The following is a 21,075-nucleotide window of genomic DNA, read 5'->3' on the forward strand; positions in this document are numbered from 1 at the left end:
AACTATAAGTAGTATTATAATTTTTTCTAAAAATTGCCAATTTAGTACGACATTGTTACAGCTTAATTATACATAATTAAGGTAATAAATTTTTTTAAACAGATTCTATTTCCCAACAGATTTCAATATCAAATGTAGTTACATAATTAACTAGATAACAATTCATTTTAAGGCATGTCTTTTTCGTTCAATTAAGTTATTTAAATATCATGCTAGAAATATAAAATTAATAAAATCAAAAGTGGCATTCTTCTTCTTCACATGCCGCATCAGAATTATCCGACGTTGGCGATCACCATTGCGAAGGCTTCACGACCTTCTGCAATATGGAATAAGAAACTTGTTTTTTCCTACACCTCTACGGCCCTCTATTTTGCCTTTAAGGATCAGTTTTAATATTTCATATCGACTTCCCCTCACTATATGTCCCAGATAAGACATTTTTCGATGTTAAACTCTCTTTAGCAGCAGTTCTCTATCTTTGTTGACCCTCCTTGGTACTTCTTCATTAGTTTTTATTGCTGTCCAGGGTATCTTCAGCATCCGTCTATGAATCCACATTTCCAATGCTTCAATTCTGTTTATGATCGATACTTTTAGCGTCCACATTTCTGCACTATACAAAAGTACCAAACATAGCACTTAACCATTCTTTGTCTTAGTTCTAAACTGAGATGACTATTGCAAAGATTATTTCAAATAAGTGGTACCAGTGGCGTGCGGTGACTTTTTTAAAAGGGGAAGCAATTCAATAAAGATATAAAAATATTTTCTTAAGGGTCGAGGGTCGAGCCACTTCCTACCTGATAACACTCTGATGCGCAGGGGCTCTCTATCAGCAAAGTACTTAATTATGTGAGACGTCCTGCGTACAAGGACTCACACACTAAATCCGTGACGCGTGAATGCGTGAGGCACTCTATTCCCGCTATTTCTAGTGACTAGTGACCTATCATTGATCTGTATTGCTAGCTCGGGCCTTGAGTCCTCGCGCCGGGCTTGGTTTGCTAAAGAAGAATCCTATTTAAAAAAAATATTATACTCCGAGGCATTTTCCACAACACACAACTTTCACTAAAATGACACTTATTTATACTCGAGGTCTATTCTCCTATCGACTTCTGATAATTGTTGAATGCAGTCTTTTTCAATGGATAATAGGGCTAACCTTCAATGTCTGTCTTCGCTTGTTGAATTTCTTTTAAACTCTTAATTTGAAACTCTTAATGCATCTTAATACTGCAAAACTTCGTTTAACTGATACACTTGTGGCTGGGATAGTTGGTAGTACTAATTCACACAACTTGACCACTTCACACAGTGACTTGTTTAAACCAGTAGTTATAAAGAAATCCCAGATTTCTGGGTATTTTTTTGATCATTAATGTCAGTTGTTTCATAAATGACACTTAACTGAGAGTGCAAAGCTGGGATATCAAAAAATTTTCATTATTTAATCGTAATGAAATAAATTCCTTTGTGGGAAATTTTGATGAATTATAATTAGAAATATTAAGTTTATATATATAATTCTACAAATTTTAAATCGTTAAAATTTTGAAAGCTAGAATTCATTTTTTGTAGAATATTATCAAAAGGTCTCTTTATTTCCTATATTTTCTCTGTCTCTCTGTCTCCGAAATTATCAATCTTCATTATTTTTCTTTCATGTTCAAACCCCATGTTCAGTTTTATCCCAAATATGTTTAAACTGCTCTCGTTTTTTTTTTTTAATTATCGTATTAATAAAGTAATCAATTTGTCTTATACAAACTGCAATACCATTTGATTTCTGTAAAATGTCAAATAAAAGATCAGTAAAAGGAAAAATCTCTGCAAAACATTTAAACCGAAATATTCTTTAAGCGAATGTATGTAATACCTAAGCACCCCTTAGCAGCAGTAACAGTCGGAGCATCTCACTTTCGCGAAGGCGATAGGATAAACGCATCCATGGTAGCAAAATTCGCGCGACTAGTGGGTGCGGTCATTGAACCCTGACCACTTTTTAAACGGGACAACTCTACGACAAGCGGCGATTTTGAGATGCGCTTCTGTCAGGAGTGGACCAACTAGTTGAATTGTGTGCATATTGAGGTCGTTCGTACGCGATTAATTTTTAATATTTTTCAATGCCTATTGGCTAGGTAATATGTAGATTATTTGGATTAGGGAAAGAAATTTTATTATTAAATATTAATTAATAATATATTTTCTTATATCGACGAATAAATAGGGAATAGGCGCTTCCCCCGCTTCCATGGACCGCACGCCTCTCAGTGGTACACATATAAAACAAAGAACATACCAACTGCAGGAGCCACGAGCTTCCCGGAGTAAGGTATTCTCATATCCGAAGATCCAAGAAGTAACAAATCATGGAGACGGTACCGCAATGATCTCCAAGCTACCACCACCTCTCCCCAATCGCAGACATAACGTTGGGTTGGCTTAATTTTTTTTTTTCAATTTGGATGACCTGAGAAATAAGGCATCTGAAAGACATTTCTGTAGTGATACTACTTTAGTAGAGATAGCGTTAAGCACTTTTCTCCCTGGCATTTCTTTATTTTTGTGAAACCTCTAGAATCACCTCCTTCAACAAACAAACGTTCGTCTTGAGACAACTGACCTTGGTTTTTGACCTCGGTCACTGGCTCTAGGTACAATGTTTAGCAATCAAGGCTGCTCTATCTGGGGTACCTATGGAAAACATTTTTGTCCTCTTTTGTATTACTTAAAACTCAGAAAAAAATTGATTAGATGGTGTAAAGTAGTAATACTAATACCTAGGGAGCGAGGGATGCATTTCCAGATATTTTGCTAAATCTACCTATCCTATTTTATTAAAAACATTATTCTACTACTTCACTTTCCAGGTTCAATTCCATGCTAATCCGTGGAGTCCCGTTTCCTAATATTTAACCACCTTTTCCTGTTTCTTTCACTCTTGGGCTTGTTACCGTATTTCAGCGTTTCCCAAACTTATTTTTCCGTGGCCCGGTTATTTTTGTGCTTATCCTGCATGACCCAGTAATTTTTTGCATACCCCTTTTACTTTTGAGAAGTATGCAGTTATTTCTGGTTAACTAAAATCTTTATGTTTGGAGGAAAAGATGTTAATTTTATCCTCAGGTCCGGTTCCACTTCCAAACGGTTCCTATATTTATTTTTGAGGAAAACTAGTGTTGAAAACCCTGTCTCACACTTATAGGTCGTAACAAAAGGAATTAGAAACTTTATCGCTTTTAAAAATATATATTTTATAAAGACAGCCAAAAACCTATCAGTGGTATTTTGACAAATATGTCTTTGAATGCCCTAATCACACGATAGTTCAATTACTGACTCAATAGCTAGGAAGTCCCGTCTCGGATTCTACGTCCATTATAAATGTATTTCTTATCCATGCTTTGTTGCTGTGGGTGGGGGGAAAATATTCCTTCAGACTTGCCTCCAGTCCTAGCAGGTGTTCCTTGAAAGCCGCTGGAATATCACTCGTCAATGAATTCACGTTATACTCTTTTTGTAGCTTTGTAATTTTCTGCTACCGCGCGGCGTGTCCACAAATTAAGTTTTTTTGTAACAGCGTCCACCTTTTCTTCTACTTTAAATCCTGTTACATTGCTACCTAGTAAGGTCATATTTAAATTGTTCAAGAGGTCAAAAATATCACAAGGATAGGCTGCCTTGATTAACTAATTGACATCATGAAAACTGTTTTTAAATTGAAATATTGCATCCCTAGCCGTTGGTGGATGTTGTTCTAAGAACATTGAAATTTCTTCATTCAATTCAATAAGTCTTTTAAAAACACATCGTTTTTATAGTCAACGCACTTCGCAGTGTAAAAGAAGATGTTCGTGTTCACTTCCCATTTCTTTGCGCAAAGCAGAGAATACTCTTGAGTCCAGTGGGCAAGGTTTTATGTAGATAAGTTTTACACACCCTTGCATAGATTTGGTTAAAAACAGTGGCATTTTTATTGACAGCTAATGCCTCTGTGGGTGCTACAATGCACCCAAACACATTCTGGTGCTACAGCTTTGATCCTCGGAAAAGCCTGCGTCAGTCAGAGCGCGGTATTAAAAAGCAAGATGTCAAACGGCGAGGCGACCCGGCATTTTGCGTCCGTGGCCCGGTACCGGGTCGCGACCCACCATTTGGGAAACGCTGCCGTATTTGGTGTCAGGATCATCTGTGCCTTGCCACTTTGTTTTTATCGTAGTTCGTCAAATTCCTTTAATTTCTCAAAAGTTTCTTTCGGATGGTTCTTTTGCTGATTAAAGATTCAATGCGCCTTTTTAATTCGTTTATCTAGGATCCTTACTTCTTTGGTTTCCCTGAATATGAACCTTTCGAATACGTATCCAAGGATGCTCAGAGCCTCCCTTATTATATGGTTTTGGGTTATTTGAACTTCTTTCTGTTGGTTTTAAATGTTTGGCCCCAAGGGACATCCATATGTTATGGCTGGTATGATGATGTTGTTTGCCGTTCTCAACTCAGTTTTCAGATTTATTTTGCAATTAGATAATTTAGATAATATCGGGTTCAATTTCCACCACAAAAATAAAAAAATATGCGGCTTATTGAGATATCGCAAAATGGTTCTGGTCCGTATAAGCAGTGGCGGCTGGTCAGAGGAGGCAAGGGAGGCTTAGGCTCCCCATAAATTTTTTACACACGCTACACCGTTTTGTTTACTTTGCTTCGCGTTAGAGATATCGCAAAAAGTTATTTGAACAAGTTGTTCCAAATAATATTCTAACCCCACATACCAAAGTTCAGCACAAAATTCGCACTTTTAGTTTTTTCATTATTTGTAGTCTGGATCCTAAAATCGCAGAGGAGGCTGCTGGCCGGAAAATCTCACTTGCTAATGCTCCGCGTAGCCCAGCAGCGTATAAGGATGGTTTAAGGAGACCCGGTCTCCTTAGAGCTGCACATCGCTTAACGCACACGCTGCCCGGAGATCGGGCAAGTGAGATTTTTCAGCCAGCAGCCTCCTCTGAGGATTTTAGGATCCTGACTACAAATAACGAAAAAACTAAAAGTGCGAATTTTGTGATGAAATTTGGTATGTGGGATTAGAATAATATTTGGAACAACTTGTTTAAATAACTTTTTCCGATATCTGTAATGCAAAGAAAAATATCGGTAATTTACCGTGTTTTTGCATTCGCAGAGTAAGCCGCTTTTAGAATTAAAAACATTCAGTTGAGTATCTTAAACAATGTAAACCTTCAACCTGTATGGACTGCAAAACTTCAAATCTGTATTTATTTTGATATGCATATCTACTTACAGAGATAGAATTGTTAACAAATAAACGGCACAAACTTTGGTAATACACTTTTACAATTATACTTACAATTTTTAAAATGATATATTATGAAATAATTTTGAATTATGATGATATTATAAAATGTAAATAAAAAATGGTCAAAAAATGGGGCCTTAAATTAGATTTTTTTGGCGTATTTTTCTTTTGCTAGTACAAATTTGTCTAGATAATATACAGTTAGGTATAGCCTGCCCTATTGAAAAAATCACGAACCGCCACTGCGTATAAGGAGTACTTACACTTACTAGCACTAGCTCCTTCTGTAGCAAGACTTTCAGCAATCTAGTTAGCAGCAGTTGAGATTCACAATTTGCTTAAGAGACTGTTTGCAGTTCCAATTTGTGTCGGACTCGCAAGCAATAGACCTTAAAGTCATTAGAGGAGTTGATATTGATATCTCATGTGAACATCAGAAACAAACAGTGGAGTGCATTGTGTATTATCATTCATGGACACATTTTCGTCATCCTGTTCACATAACCAGAATGGTAGAGACGCTTATGCTCAAAATAGCAAGAGATAAATCACCAATCGGTAGAAAAATTATCGGCCAACCGCGCAAAAGATGGAGTGACAACCTTCCATAGAGGTATCAATCCGGCCATGAACAATCAGAACCGCTTATAAAGAGGAAGGAGAGAAAGAAGAAAACGAGAAATTTAGGACAATACAAGCAAGCTCAAATTAATTTAAAACTGTTTTCCTCCTAACTTTCTCCATACGTCTTTTTAACTCCTCTAACCTACTTGTAGGCGATTTTTTATTAATTATATTTTATATATCGTTTACAATGTTCGTAAAACGTAGCATAGTTATCATAAAACCATCTTGTTAGTGGGTATTTATACATGATTTATGGTTTGCGATTACCATGAAATTCTTTGTAATTTATCTACGACCTATATATTTATTTGCATTCACTTAAATAATAATATTTATAATAATCTCTTTTGATATGTCAGTGAGATATTTCAAATCATTAAACAAATTAAATTAAAGTACAAAGAGTAGAGCAAAGGTAAATAATCTTGAGTTGAGTAAGCTTTTAAAACATTTTGTGATAGGATATTTTCTGACATTGTTTATTTTAGAATTTATTTGGTTTTTTATTCATAAAATATAAAGTTATAAAACAGCCGTTCAAAAATTATTCAAACAATATTCGAAAAATTTGGTTATGGGAAGGCTTACTCCAAATTTTGCTTAGATAATAGGATAGGGGCTGAACGGGATATCTAAATTGTGCTACTATAAACTAAACGAGTTTATCAGCATCATCAGTATAAATTCAAGACTTTTTTCTTCTTTTCAGAATTATCCGATATTGGCTATCACCTTGAAAAAGACAGATTTCTGCCATATAAATAGGTGTCCTGGTTTTTTTTTTCGGTAAAATTTTGAATGTTTCTTAGGCAAGGAACTTTCTTTGTGCCTATACCGCTTCTACCATGTCTTCTCCCCTTAAGAATGAGTTGCAATATTTCATATCTATCGCCTTTCAATATATGTCATAGAAGATGTATGTATATGTATACACCGATATTTTAGGCGTTAACGCCCTTCCGGTAGGGATCTATGGGGGAGTATCACCGAGCCGCAAGCCCTTATCCCTTGCCGTACTGCTCCCTCATCCTCATAGGCCGATCAGACGCCCGCATATTCCAGTCTAAGCGCCAGATTCATATTTAGAATTTTATACTGACGCGTTAGCGTTTTTGTTTTCCGATGACCTGGCTGGGCTCGAACTCACATACCTCACGGCGAAGTGAAGTGGCGGTCAGCCGCTAGTCCCACTGAGCTGTCCGATCGACCTATCATAGAAGATATTTGACTAAATTTTTCGTCTTCTTCAAGTGCCATCTACGCGACGGAGGTCGGCAACCATCGTAGTTATTCAGAGTTTGGAGATGGCTGCCCTGAAAATTTCATTTAATGTACATCCATACTACTCTCTCAGGTTGCGAAGTAATGATATTTTACGTCTCACTATGCCCCTTTTTTCTTGGAACTTTCCCTGCATGATCAGTTGGAGCAAGTTGTATATCTGTTCACATGTAATATGCCCGAGATATTTCAATTTTATTGTTTTTTTTTCTATTCAAGACTTCCATTTTTTTATTCATCATTTTCAGAACCTCTGATTGTTATGTGTTCTATCCACGATATTTTCACAATTCTTCTATACATCCACAACTTGAATGGTTCCAGTTTTTTCACTGATGTCACATTCAAGGTCCAAGATTCCATTTCATAAAACAAATTCGAGAATACGTAGTAATTCGCCAACATAATTCTTAACTCCAACTTTATACCGCTCGCGCAGAGCACTCCTATTTTATTGAAATTTGCTCTAGCCTTTTCTGTTCTGATTTTGATTTCCTGAAAGTAATCATTTTTTATTATTGTAAAAAATTTTCGTTATTTCTTTGAATTTTTTGGTATTATCTTAATTTTTTTCCTCTTGACGTTCATTGATAGACCGTTTTCTCTTCCGTGCTTCGCTAATCTGATCACCGGTCTCTAAAGATTTTCAATGTTTTCGGCTAAGGTGACAGAGTCATCAGTATATCTAGTGGTAATGGGAACTCAATTTACCTTTATTCCACCTGTTTCGCCCTCAAGAGATTTTTTGAGGATCTCTTCTGAGTAGACAATATAAAATAATTGCATCCCTGTCTTACCTCACGTCTAATTTCAATTTCCTCTACAAGCAAATTTTGCTCTAATATTAAACATTACTTTTTAACTTAAACATTATTGACCTCCATAATTTGACCTCCAGATTGAATCATTTGGGTCCCAAATCATCTAATGTTTGTGTTGTTTTGTACATACAAATGCTACTTACAATATTAAGTGACTATTGGGACCGTGCAAGTTCGGAAACGCGACACCTGGTTTCATAGCTCAGCAACATTTTTCGCACTTTTAATTGTATTGGCCAATTATATTAGTAAAAAATCAATGGGAAAATCCCAATAGTTGGCTGTATACCATAGTTTAAAAAACCAATACAGAAGTAAAAACTTCGAGATGTATTCTGGTATAAAATCGTTTATTTAAAAACTATAAAATGTCATCGATTGCAGAACGTTTTCGTTCTAAACAGAACATCTTCAGTGCCTAGAATGAAGTATTTCCACGTTAGATTAAAGCAAAAGGTTAAAAATGTGACTGTTAAAATGAAAAAAGTGTGGGAATACTTACATCCTGCCGAGTATTTTGAAACTAGCACACCGTAAATAGTGTTAACATCATCATATATGGTTTACAAGGGTGACATGACATGACAAGATCTTGTCATGTCATGTCACCCTTGTCAAATTGTAAATCCACTTCATAATTTCTCAGTTGGTCTGTGCCCATTGAATTGGCAAGTACCTAGTATCTTCGAGCAGGGAACCATGGCACCCTTTTAGCATGTGTTCCACTTTATCCATTAACATCGACTTGTAGTCATAACATTTTAACATATTACATTATGTAAACCATATATGATGATGTTAACACTATTTACGGTGTGCTAGTTTCAAAATACTCGGCAGGATGTAAGTATTCCCACACTTTTTTCATTTTAACAGTCACATTTTTAACCTTTTGCTTTAATCTAACGTGGAAATACTTCATTCTAGGCACTGAAGATGTTCTGTTTAGAACGAAAACGTTCTGCAATCGATGACATTTTATAGTTTTTAAATAAACGATTTTATACCAGAATACATCTCGAAGTTTTTACTTCTGTATTGGTTTTTTAATTATATTAGTCCTGCCCAAAAAAATTAAAAGAAGAAAAAGTAAGACTGAGGTTATGTTATTAAAAGGTAAACAATAATTGTATGTAGTAAATAAAATTAATTATTAAAATGCAGTACCTAGTGCAAGCAAAATACAATTTAATTTAAATTAAACAATTAAATTTAATTTTCTCTAATATCTGTATATCATATCAATATTGTTAGACAAGGCGAAAACGGCAGGTTCGTTGGGAAAAATATTCCCATGAGATTTTTTGCATAATCACATTCGCGAGACATCCCAGAATAAGGTTCAAGAAGTCGCCCACATGAAAAGTGGTCCAAATTTTTTTTTAACAACTTTTTTTAATCAAATTGCAAAAATCAATATTTTTGGCACGGATTTTTTTAGATTTTTTGAACCATTCTGGACAAAAAATGTCTTTCATAATTTTTCTCTATAGATGATCGTTTTCGAGTTATAAGCAATTTAAAATTTGAAAAACGCGAAAATGGCCATTTTTAAGACTTAATAACTCAGTTAAAAATTATTATTATGAAAGTCAGAAAGTGACTAAATCAAAGCCTAAAGGCCCCCTACATGATCCTGAAGAAATTTGTGTCATTAATTTATTACTAAGCTGTTATTTTTAATTAATAACAATGAGCGGTTAGATCGTATTGATGCGGTTGTAAATGTGAGTGCGAGTAAAAGGGGTGATACACACGCGAGTAAGTACGCGAACTTATGGCTCGACGACCTTTTTCGCGCGTGTATCACAGCAAGTACGCGTACTTTAAGTCCGCCGAGTAAGTACGCCGTCGATCCAAAAAGTTTGAAATCTTACTCGTAACCCGTACGTGTATCACTGCCACCAGCCGCGAGCCTCGAGCCGTCAGGTTATTGCGTTTAAAGTTACACTTATATTTTCACTAATTAAGCACCTACAAATAATTCAGTGGTTTATTGTTGAAAGGAGACAAGTTACATTTTATAAGGTTTGAGAAAACCGTAAAACACTAATTTAAGCTATACTAAATTATTTTTGATTATTTGTTTTTGAGTAAACCTAATTATTTATAGGCTGTTTTATCCTCCTGGTGAAAATACCCTCATATCTATGATATTTTGTTTGTTACCCACACTTTTCGATTTCGTCTTTTTTTTATTAGTATTAAAAATATATAACACGATAGGTTGCGCATTGTCATCTTTTTTTTCTTGATGAGATGACAATGCGCAACCTCCAATTACAGTAAAAACTGGGGTATTAAATTAAGGATCGGATTTAATGCCCGATATAACAAAATCAGAAATCAAAGAGGCTCTGAAGAAAATGAAAAATAATCGAACCCCAGGTGAAGATGGAATAGTATCAGAAGCACTAAAAATTGGAGGAAATATACTACTTGAAAAAATTAAACAACTTTTCAATATCTGCCTTCACAACGCCAATATTCCAACAGACTGGAACAACGCTACTATGATTCTATTACACAAAGCAGGAGACAAAGCCAATTTAGAGAATTACAGACCGATTAGCCTCCTCAGCCATTTATATAAGTTATTTACGCGAATAATAGTTAAGAGAATGGAAAGAAAGTTAGAGATTTATCAACCAAGAGAACAGGCAGGATTCCGAAAAAATTACGGAACAAATGACCATCTACAAAGTATAAAAACCCTGATAGAGAAAGTAGTGGAATACAATAAACCCCTAGTTTTAGTTTTTATCGATTTTCATAAAGCCTTTGACACAGTTGAACTTAGTAAAATATTACAGGCGCTTAAAGAATGCAGGCTAGATTATAGGTATACAAAATTATTACACAAAATATACTTACAGGCAACAACCACTGTCAAATTACATACTAACAGTAATCGCATAAAAATAGAACGGGGGGTTAGACAAGGAGACCCAATGTCACCTAAACTTTTTAATACGGTCTTAGAACATGCTTTCAAGAGTTTGGATTGGATGACAAAGGGAATAAAAATAGATGGAGAATACCTAAACAACTTACGTTTCGCCGATGATATAGTCATAGTAGCTGAGGATCTAGGTATGGCAAGAGAGATGGTACAAGAACTCGTTGTAGCTACAGAAAATGTAGGTTTAAATATAAACATCTCAAAAACAAAAATAATGACAAATTTGGTACCCAACCAGAACACCAGTATTGGTGGGAAGGAAATAGAACTCGTAGATAGATATAAATACCTGGGACATGAAATTACGATTGGCAGGGATAACCAGACTCATGAGCTGAAGAGAAGAATCGGTCTTGGGTGGGCAGCATTTGGAAAACTGAGAGAAACTTTTAAAAAGTGAGTTACCCACATGTCTAAAGAGAAAGGTATTCGATCAGTGTGTCCTCCTAGTCTTGACGTACGGATCAGAAACACTTACCTTAACTAAACCCTCGGCTACCAAACTAAGAGTCACGCAGAGAAGAATGGAGCGGTCAATGTTAGGAATAACTCTGCGGGACAAAATCAGAAACGAAGAAATCAGGAGAAGAACAAAGGTGACTGACGTCATCGAGAGGATAGCCAGGTTGAAGTGGAGATGGGCAGGACACGTAGCCAAAATGACAGATGGGCGATGGACGAAGAGGTTATTGGAATGGTGGCCAAGAGAAGACAAGAGAAGCGTCGGTCGACCGCCTACAAGATGGACTGACGACTTGAGAAAGGTAAATAAAAACTGGATGAGGGCGGCGCAGGATAGATGGGGTTGGAAACGAGGGGAGGAGGCCTATGTTCAGCAGTGGACTTTTGAGGCTGGATGATGATGAACACGATAGGATACGACACGAAGTATATAATACGATAAAATTCCTAAATAGCACAAACCACCGACTACGGCGACCGCCATCTTTAAAACCGCGTACTTTAAGTCTGCCGTGTATCACCGACGCACGGCGAGCCGAGTAAGTCCGCGATCTTCAAACCCGCGTACTTAAAGTTTTGCGTGTGTATCACGCGCTTAAGATGCACAATTGGACTGCCGGAATGGCATCTCTCTCGCACTCAGCATTTACGGCCGCCTGACACTTGCATGGCGCTCATTATTATTACTTAAAAATAACAGCTCAGTAATAAAATAATGACAAAAATTTCTTCAGGATCTTGTAGGGGAGACTTTAAACTTTGATCTAGGCACTTTCTGACTTTGATAATAATAACTTTTAACCGAGTTATTAAGCTTTGAAAATCGCCATTTTTCGTTTTTTTTTTCAATTTTAAATTGCTTAAAACTCGAAAACGAGCAACTTTACAGAAAAATTATAAGAGACCTTTTTTGTTTAGAATGGTCCAAAAAAGCCTAAAAAAATTGTTTGGGCCAAAAATATTGATTGTTAAAAAATTGTTAAAAAAAATTGGACCACTTTTCACGTGGGCGACTTCTTGAACCTTATTCTGGAATGTCTCACAAATGTGATTATGCAAAAAAATCTCATCGACATATTTTTCCCAACGAACCCGCCGTTTTCTACTTGTCTATATGGAGCAACATATAATTTTTCTTCGTCAATGACAGTAGGCATGAAATATACGTCAATTTGAAAATTTCAATTGACAATATGAATTATTTAAGAAAGTTTCAAGATTTCTCCGATATTTGCGCACGATCGTTTCTCGTATCCCCTATCCCCTCCAAGAACTTGCACACCGTGAATACGACAAAAATCAAAATGAAGTAAACTAAAAAATCGAAAGATAATGTACCTATTTAAAAATTAACTTCACAAATATTTGCAGATTTCTTTATTGCAATACAAAACCTAAGAACGCCAAAATTACGAATCTTTAACTCAGTTTAGTTGGTATCTAATAATTGTAATAACAATACAATTAATTTATTCACCCTTAACTCATTCAACAAACCATGACAAAAACAATTTATTTCAAATATCAAACAATGAAGATTGGCAATGATATAATGACAATGTCACACGTATAGCAGACATAAAATAAAAATAATTGTTAGATTTGTTCAATGACAAAGGAAGCGAAAGATAATGACCTCAGGCCTAATTTAGGGGTCAACTGCACCTTCTTTGCCATCCTTTAATGCAATTTTGTTTTTTTAATTGCATGGCCAGGTCAGGTCAGGTTTCGTCGGTGAACCATAAAAAATGTTTTTCTACCCACGTAAACAAGTCAACAATGTTCTCAAAACGTTTCTCCTTATTAGTTTTTGCTTCACACTTTCTTGAATTATTCTCAGGGTATACAGATTTTCAACACTGATGTCTCACCTTAAATACGTCTTAATAACCTCAAAATTTCTTATTTTCTGTTGAATGGCATCTATTTAGGATTATTTAATGTTTTGTTTTTAAATTGCTTTCTCAATTTTTGGTCTGGTTTTTTGTCTCCGTATTTATTTTCAATGTTAATTTAACACTAGAAATTAATATTATGATTTTAACTTGAATTCAATTACTTACATTTAATATCATATTTAGAAGAAGAAAAAGAGATATGACATATCTCAGTTTGAGAGGCTATGAGAAATCTATACATATTATTAACTAACCGAAAATTTTAATCAAAATGTACTACCCCAGTGTAGCAAAAAAGGAGAGTCTTCCAATTTTGTTGTTCCAACACAGAGAGTATTCCACCATTACCTTGGTGCTCCGGGTAACAGCTCCAATAGGGCTTTTCATGGATTGTCATTTGTTTCGAGCTTCTGTCATATGTTGTATAATCTGTGTATAATATTAATATACACGGATTATACGACATATGACAGAAGCTCGAAACAAATGACTGTGAATGAAAAGCCCGATATACGGCATGCGCTCCTCAACATATAAACCGCCACCGATTGGATCGTCGAGGGTGAGTGCCGCTCCGGGAGCACCAACGTATTCAATATGTGGAGCAGTTACGTGGAGCACGTATCCAACGGGCATAATAACTATTTTTACGTACTTAAAATATATTAAGTAGGTACATTGATACAGAACATAAAATTGTTTACGTGTTTTTTAAAGAATTGTTAAATTTGCATTTTTATTTGTTATTTTTTGTAAAATATCTAAAACAATTCGTGTTAATGTAAATTCAAAAACTCATATTTCTTTAACAACAAACATTAGATGCAGTACAATAATTTCAAAATATCCACTTACTTATATTTAAAAAATTCAATTTTCGTAATCGTTAGTAAATTTTTTCCTATTAGTTATGCAACCAATAATTCACTAACAATCACTTCATAACAACTGTATTTAATTGCAAGTAAGAAATATAGATTCGATCTTGAAGAAACTAAACCTATGGCAAAATAGTTATACGATTATAGTATAGTAGTACCGGCTATATAAGAGACCCATTTATCTTCAGCTTAGCGGGGTGCTATTTTTCGAGGTGGGAAATTCAATAAACAACTTAAACAAGGGATCTACCTGTTTTATGAAATAAGCCCTTGTTTAGGTAATTTTACACCTCGAACAATAGCCCTACGCTGAGGTGACGTAGTTGCGAGTTTCTTAGATAGCTGCTACTCCTAGATATACTTTTCATATATCTCTACATTTGAAGACAAAAAGTAGACCGTATGAAAAGCTTACACAGTAATAACTAAAACAAGTGCTGTTATTGATGTATACAATGAAATATATAAAATAAACTAAGTAGTTTGCGAAAGACTAAGTTTTCAATCTAATAGCACATAAAACAACATCAAAAAATGTTGTTCCACAACTTACCAGATTGAAAACAATGGGAACCTTCTCTGGTAACACCTCCGAGGCTTCTACAATTTGCAAGCCATAACGGATGCTGAGACTAAGGAAGATGAGGGAATTTTATAATTTATAATTCACGTCCCATCTGCTCAGCGCAGTAAAGTTCCAACGAGAATGGTTCCCTTCGTACTCCGATCAGAGTAAACATGTAAATCAAAAATGAATAACCATTTTTAATTTCTTTGCAACACGAAACTACAGTCGCATCATTACTCTAGTTCAATCAGAGAGTGCAGCAAGCACCTCTACTGGTTTCGAAACTTATTAGTCTCTCATCAGGAGGCACATATGCTGCCCTCTCTGACCCAACTAGGACAAACCTCGGCGTGCAGTCACGTCACGTTGAAGGGAACCATTCTCGTTGGAACTTTACCGCGCTGAGCAGATGGGACGTCCCTCATCTTCCTTAGTCACAGCATCCGTTTTGGCTTGCAAATTGTATGTGTGTGTGTGTGTGTGTGTGTGTGTGTGTGTGTGTGTGTGTGTGTGTGTGTGTGTGTGTGTGTGTGTTTAGATTTATGACCTTGGTTTGAACCAATTGGCCAGTTGCAAATTGTAGAAGCCTCGGAGGTGTTACCATAGAATGGTCCCATTTTTTTCAATCTGGTAGGATGTGGAACCACATTTTTTGATGCTGTTTTATGTGCTATTAGCTTGAAAATTTAGTCTTTTGCTAGCAGTTGCCGTTAGGGCATCTCTGCCATTTCGTTCGTTGCCATCCGTGACTGCACGCCGGGGTTTGTCCTAGTTGGGTCAGAGAGAGCAGCATATGTACGTTTTGATGAGAGACTAATAAGTTTCGAAACCGGTAGAGGTGCTTGCTGCACTCCCTGATTGAACTGGAATAATGATGCGGTTGTTGTTTCGTGTTGCAACGAAATTGAAAATGGTTATTCACTTTTGATAAGAAGTTTGCATTTATTAGTAATATTAGCAGAAATTGACAAAAAAACTATAATATAGGTATTATTGCCTAGTAACAACTGATTTCAACAAATTAATACCGGCTCTATTTTACCTCCTTTTATATTTTCAAAAACATCTAAATAATTTTATTTATTGTATGACTGTTTAAAGCATATTTTTTTTGTTGTTTCAGAGTAAAATTCCGCTACGAAGTTGATATCAAAGAGTTCCAAAGAGGTGAACACGAATTCGAGGAACAGTTTTGGCCAGAACCAGACTCTCCAGTAATATCCACCAGCATGAGTGTTATGTTCTGCATTACGGTAACAGTCATCCTACCATGGCTGTTGTTTGCACAGAAAGGTTTCTAACCAAGGTTAGATTGAGAGATGAGTTAAATCGACGATATTAGAAGAAGAGATGAATTTCACGTCAGCCAATGACAGGGAGTGCGGGAATTACCAATAACTTTGGAGAAGTATAGTAAACATTTATGTTTACAGTCAAGCCACATATACTGCTCCTTGACTCTTGTAGTATTACCCAGATGTCCCGTAAAAGCCTTTTTACATATATTTAATTACTTCGTGATTGTACTTAGACCAAAGAAAATATACATAAGGCACGTCTATCAATTTTGTCTTTGTATAAAAAATTTTGCGAAAAAGCAAAAATACGAGTACTAGACCTGTACCTTTAATAATAACAATTGAGAATATAAAAAAAATTGTAATAATTTTGAGAGTTACAGGTTACCTCAAATAGTTAACAATGAACCTAACTTGAAAATAACTAAAAAATATTTTAAGCATTTTAAAGATTCTATGTTTGTGCTGTATATTAATATATCAATGACTGATTTAATTTTATTTAATTTTCAGTTTTAATATTTAAAAATTTTAAAATTTTAAAATTTAGAAATTTAGAAATTTAAAAATTTTAAAATTTTAAAATTTTGAAATTTTAAAATTTTGAAATTTTAAAATTTTGAAATTTTGAAATTTTGAAATTTTAAAATTTTGAAATTTTGAAATTTTGAAATTTTGAAATTTTGAAATTTTGAAATTTTGAAATTTCAAATTTTTAACTTTTGAAATTTTGATAACTTGAAATTTTGTTTGACACTTTTGAATTTTGAAATTTTTGAATTTTGGTATTTTGAAATTGTTAATTTTCTTTCTTTGCCTAGGATTTGAAAGATAAATAAGTTTTTTACATAAGATAACAGGGTATTTACCGAACATTTAAAAACAATATTAATAAATAGAGACAAAAAATCTTCTTTCTACTCTAATGCTAAGAATCTTTGATTTAAATATGGATCGAACTTTTACTTTATAAGATAGGTTTAGTGCGACCCCTACTAGGTATTTTATTGTGATGAATTAGTACATCATATTGATGCTTGTGATAATAGATGTTAGGTTTATATTAATATATATTTTTTTGTTTTCGGTTGAGGACTAGCTTGTAGTGTATAACGCATTGTACTCATGATTGATGTTTTAGAATATAATGAATATAACTTTTACATTCGTATTTTAGAATTTTAGGTTTCAATGTCGTCATGAATTGGGAAGTAGAAATCCGTAACTTGGGTGTAACCCCGTTTATAATTTAAGTGTCATTTATATCACAATCCTATCAAGATTCACTATTTGCACATTAGGCATTTATTTTCTTCTTAAAACGATTTTCAATACAGTTGTGCCAACGTGTCTTTGCACATGAATAAAATTACTGACGTAGTATCCCAAAATTAAGCCGTCTATCCATAAAAACTACAACAAGGATAAGCGATATGGTAGGGGAGCCAAGTATGCTAAATGTGCAGTTACTAGAGCGTTATCGGGACCTATTCGGTTGTGAAGAGTAGGTCCTAAAACCAAAAAAATTAAGTAGAGTTTTCCATTTTAGTGGGGACTTTCCATTTTTAATTTAATTTTCAATCGTTGGAATTATAGCGCCATCTATCCATAATTCGAAAAAATGTCTCGAATAAAAGTTACTTATTTTTACGTAACGAATCCAAATCTGCAATAAAAATGGGAGCTCCTATTTAAGATTTTAAAGTAACCCCCCACCCCACCTCCGTGGGGTCGTGTTTGGTGCCATTCGATAGATTTTTCGAAAATATTAAATACGTGTATTTTTCAGTTTTTCGATCTGATGTTAATTTCGCAAAATATCGCGGGATTAGTATTTAAAATTTTAAATTTACCCGCACCCCTCTCCCTGGAAAGTCGTGTATGGTATCATTCGATAGATTTTTGAAAAATATTGAGAACGTATTTTTTAGTTTTTCCATGTCATTCATTTCGCGAAATATTCGCTTTTTTTTTTGTGAAACTTTGGGACTCACCCATTCCCTTACGCCCCGCTCAAATCGTCAGATTTTTTTAAATATACACTGTTTTGCATGTACTTAACTTACCTTATCTTAATCTGACGATTTCGAGTTTTCCTAAGGATAGATTTTTTTCGGCCCCCTTTAACGAACTCCGCTGCATTAAGAGCCAATATATGGTAGAGGTACATTTTCAGGGTACAAGGTTTCTCCTCATGTAATAATCTGACTCGCTCGAGTAACTGCAAAAATCTCCACTTGGGCTCCCCTACCAATACGGCATATCTTTGATACATTATTTACTAAGAATTTTGACGCTTATCATTTTGTGTGACATTGGCGTATTTGTACATTTCATTGTAATTTTTATTCTCAAAAATAATTGTTAGAACGACTAACTGTTGCTCTCTTACTTGATTATTTCCGGTAATTATTTATTGTTAATGAGACCAGTAATATTTTAAAACATACAAATTGTCGTTATACTACATGAGTCTGGCTATAGTTATATCGAACGGAAGCTTATTTGCTTATGTTCGAGATTACTGTTTAACTTTTTGTTTTTGTTTATTTATTACCGTTCTATATTTATATTTATGTTATTAATAGTCGGTATGATGTTCAAGCTGTTTAATGTTGCTGTAATCAATCTCCTCAATACTGGAAAGACTTCAATAAAATTTACATTTTTAAACTTTATAAAATACGTCCACCGCGATAATAGCTATTTCCTAATAATAACATTGACAGTACATGCTGCCGTACGTTTCACTTAATATTTTGATTTATTATCAATATAAGTCAATCATTACGTTTGCGCAAACATCCCTTGGAACAACTGTATGTATCTAACCGTAGGCAGATATTAGATTAGATTAGATTAGATTATGTGAGGTCGTTAAGGCTATGGAGCCTCTCAGCACTTCGACCTATAGAGATCTTTTGTGCATACCTTAATCTAGTTAAACTCTAGGATGCCAATACTTTTGATGAAATTGATTAGCATCCTAGGTGACTTGTTTCCTATGTCAGAGGGCGTTAGGGTGACCTCTTCTAGGAATTTTAGTCGTGTGCAGAACAACGCTACGCAATTGCATAGGATGTGTTCTGCCGTTTCTTTTTCATTGTCACAGAAACGACAGTTCTCACTATCGGATTTGCCCATTTTTTTGAGATGATATCTCAGAGGGCAGTGCCCAGTGAGAAGGCCAGTGACCATTTTTATATCTTTTTTACTCATTTCGAGAAGGCGGTGTGTTGCACTAGGCGACACCTTTATGAGCCTTTTTGCTTGCCTTTGTCCTGGTGTGTTGGACCAGTATAATTTTAGTTGATTGAGTTCCCAGGTCCGGAGTTCCTCTCTGATGTGGCTTTTTGGTAGTCCACAGAAGGGTTCTGGACCTTGGAATGGGGTGTTGGCCCCTTCTTTTGCGAGGCTATCAGCTTCCTCATTAGGCAGATATTAAAATCGATTGACTTATTTCACTGATTGGCTGTGTATTCACCCACCTCATTGTCCTAAAAGAGCCCTCTGCATTTCTACTAGAAAATGATAATTTTTTTGTGATTTGCAATATACTAAAATTCTTCTCAAACTACTTGTTGATCTTCTTACACAATGTTCTCAGTTTTCAGATAATACTTTAAAATCTTTACCTCAACCTGGATATAATCTGTATCTCTACATACTTACTTACTGCTCATATTTTTTTACGAAAATGTTATCATCTAAAATCAGTTTTACCAAACTTGTGTGTAATCTTTTTCGCATTTAGTATTTTTAGCGTTGCCTTTTCCAACAATTGAATTCACAAAATTCGTCATCATAATGGTATCATTTAATTCACTTTGATAATCACAATAGTGTTGCAGCAACATCATGTTCTTTGGCAAAGCTTTTCATATATTTCCATGACTTGAGAGAATATAATATGCACCTTATACTTTTATGCTCTATAATCTATAACTTTTGATTTATGATTTTGCTACTAGATTATGACTGGGTGTATATATGTATATCAGATAAATATGAAAACAATTGTACGGAACATAAAATTCAATACAAAATCTATCAAGCTAATCCTTAACTAATTTTAACCCATGATTAGAATGTAGATAGATAAGAATTTTATACATGTTGATTGTATCAGTCCTATTTATGTTATTTATTGTGAAAATAAAAATATTGAAAACAATATCGTTTTTGTTTATTTTATTAAAAAAATGGGTACAAAAATAAAAATAAATGAGGGCAGAAAAGTGGGAGCTAGAATATTCTTACCTACTAATACGAGTGGATTCAATTTTTCAGCTGACAAGACACAATATATTATTTTTTCCAAAAAGCCTATTCACACTAACATACCTGCCTTAAAATTCGGCACAAAGTTTTTGAAACTAAGTACAGAGATAAGATAATTAGGTTTAACATTCGACGAGACTTTAAGCTAAAAATCACATATTAAGCAATTAGCGATATCATGTCAAAATGGTATAAAATCTCAAATGTTTAGCCAACAAGCAATGGTGTGCTGACGGAGATACATTACTACTGTTGTATACAAGCCTAATCCGATCAAAATTGGACTACGGATGTATTGCATATTCTTCAGCGTCAAAGTCAAATTTAAAAATCTTAGACATTATACACAACAATGCATTACGCATAATATCTGGAGCTTATAGAACAACTCCTGCTGCAAGCCTCGAGTGGGAACTTGAAGGGCCATCATTACATGAACGACGAAAATTACTTAGTCTATCTTACGTTTCAAAACAATCATCACTATAACCTGACAACCCTTTTCTTATTTAGTCATCGTTATCTAATATCAATATAAGGTCACATTTTCCATTTCAATTTAAGGGTCAAAAACATTTTAAACTCTATTGAAATTTTTAATTTTCCCTCAACACATTCAGCAAACATAAACACGCCACCTTCCTGGTTAATACCTTTGTCTACTTTAAATTTA

The 21,075-nt window shown here is 34.7% G+C and overlaps 1 protein-coding gene across 1 annotated transcript in view; it reads left to right on the top strand.

Moving 5' to 3' along the window:
* LOC114343675 (uncharacterized) overlaps positions 1 to 20,295 on the top strand; it is a 38,671-nt gene extending 18,376 nt beyond the window's left edge. The window contains exon 2 of the mRNA XM_028294512.2: positions 15,947 to 20,295. Coding sequence (XP_028150313.1) covers positions 15,947 to 16,124 — 178 coding nt within the window. The 3' untranslated portion in view covers positions 16,125 to 20,295. The remainder of the gene's footprint in view (positions 1 to 15,946) is intronic.
* The last annotated feature ends 780 nt before the right edge of the window (positions 20,296 to 21,075 follow it).

Source organism: Diabrotica virgifera, chromosome 2, assembly GCF_917563875.1.
Source record: "Diabrotica virgifera virgifera chromosome 2, PGI_DIABVI_V3a".
Taxonomy (NCBI): domain Eukaryota; kingdom Metazoa; phylum Arthropoda; class Insecta; order Coleoptera; family Chrysomelidae; genus Diabrotica; species Diabrotica virgifera.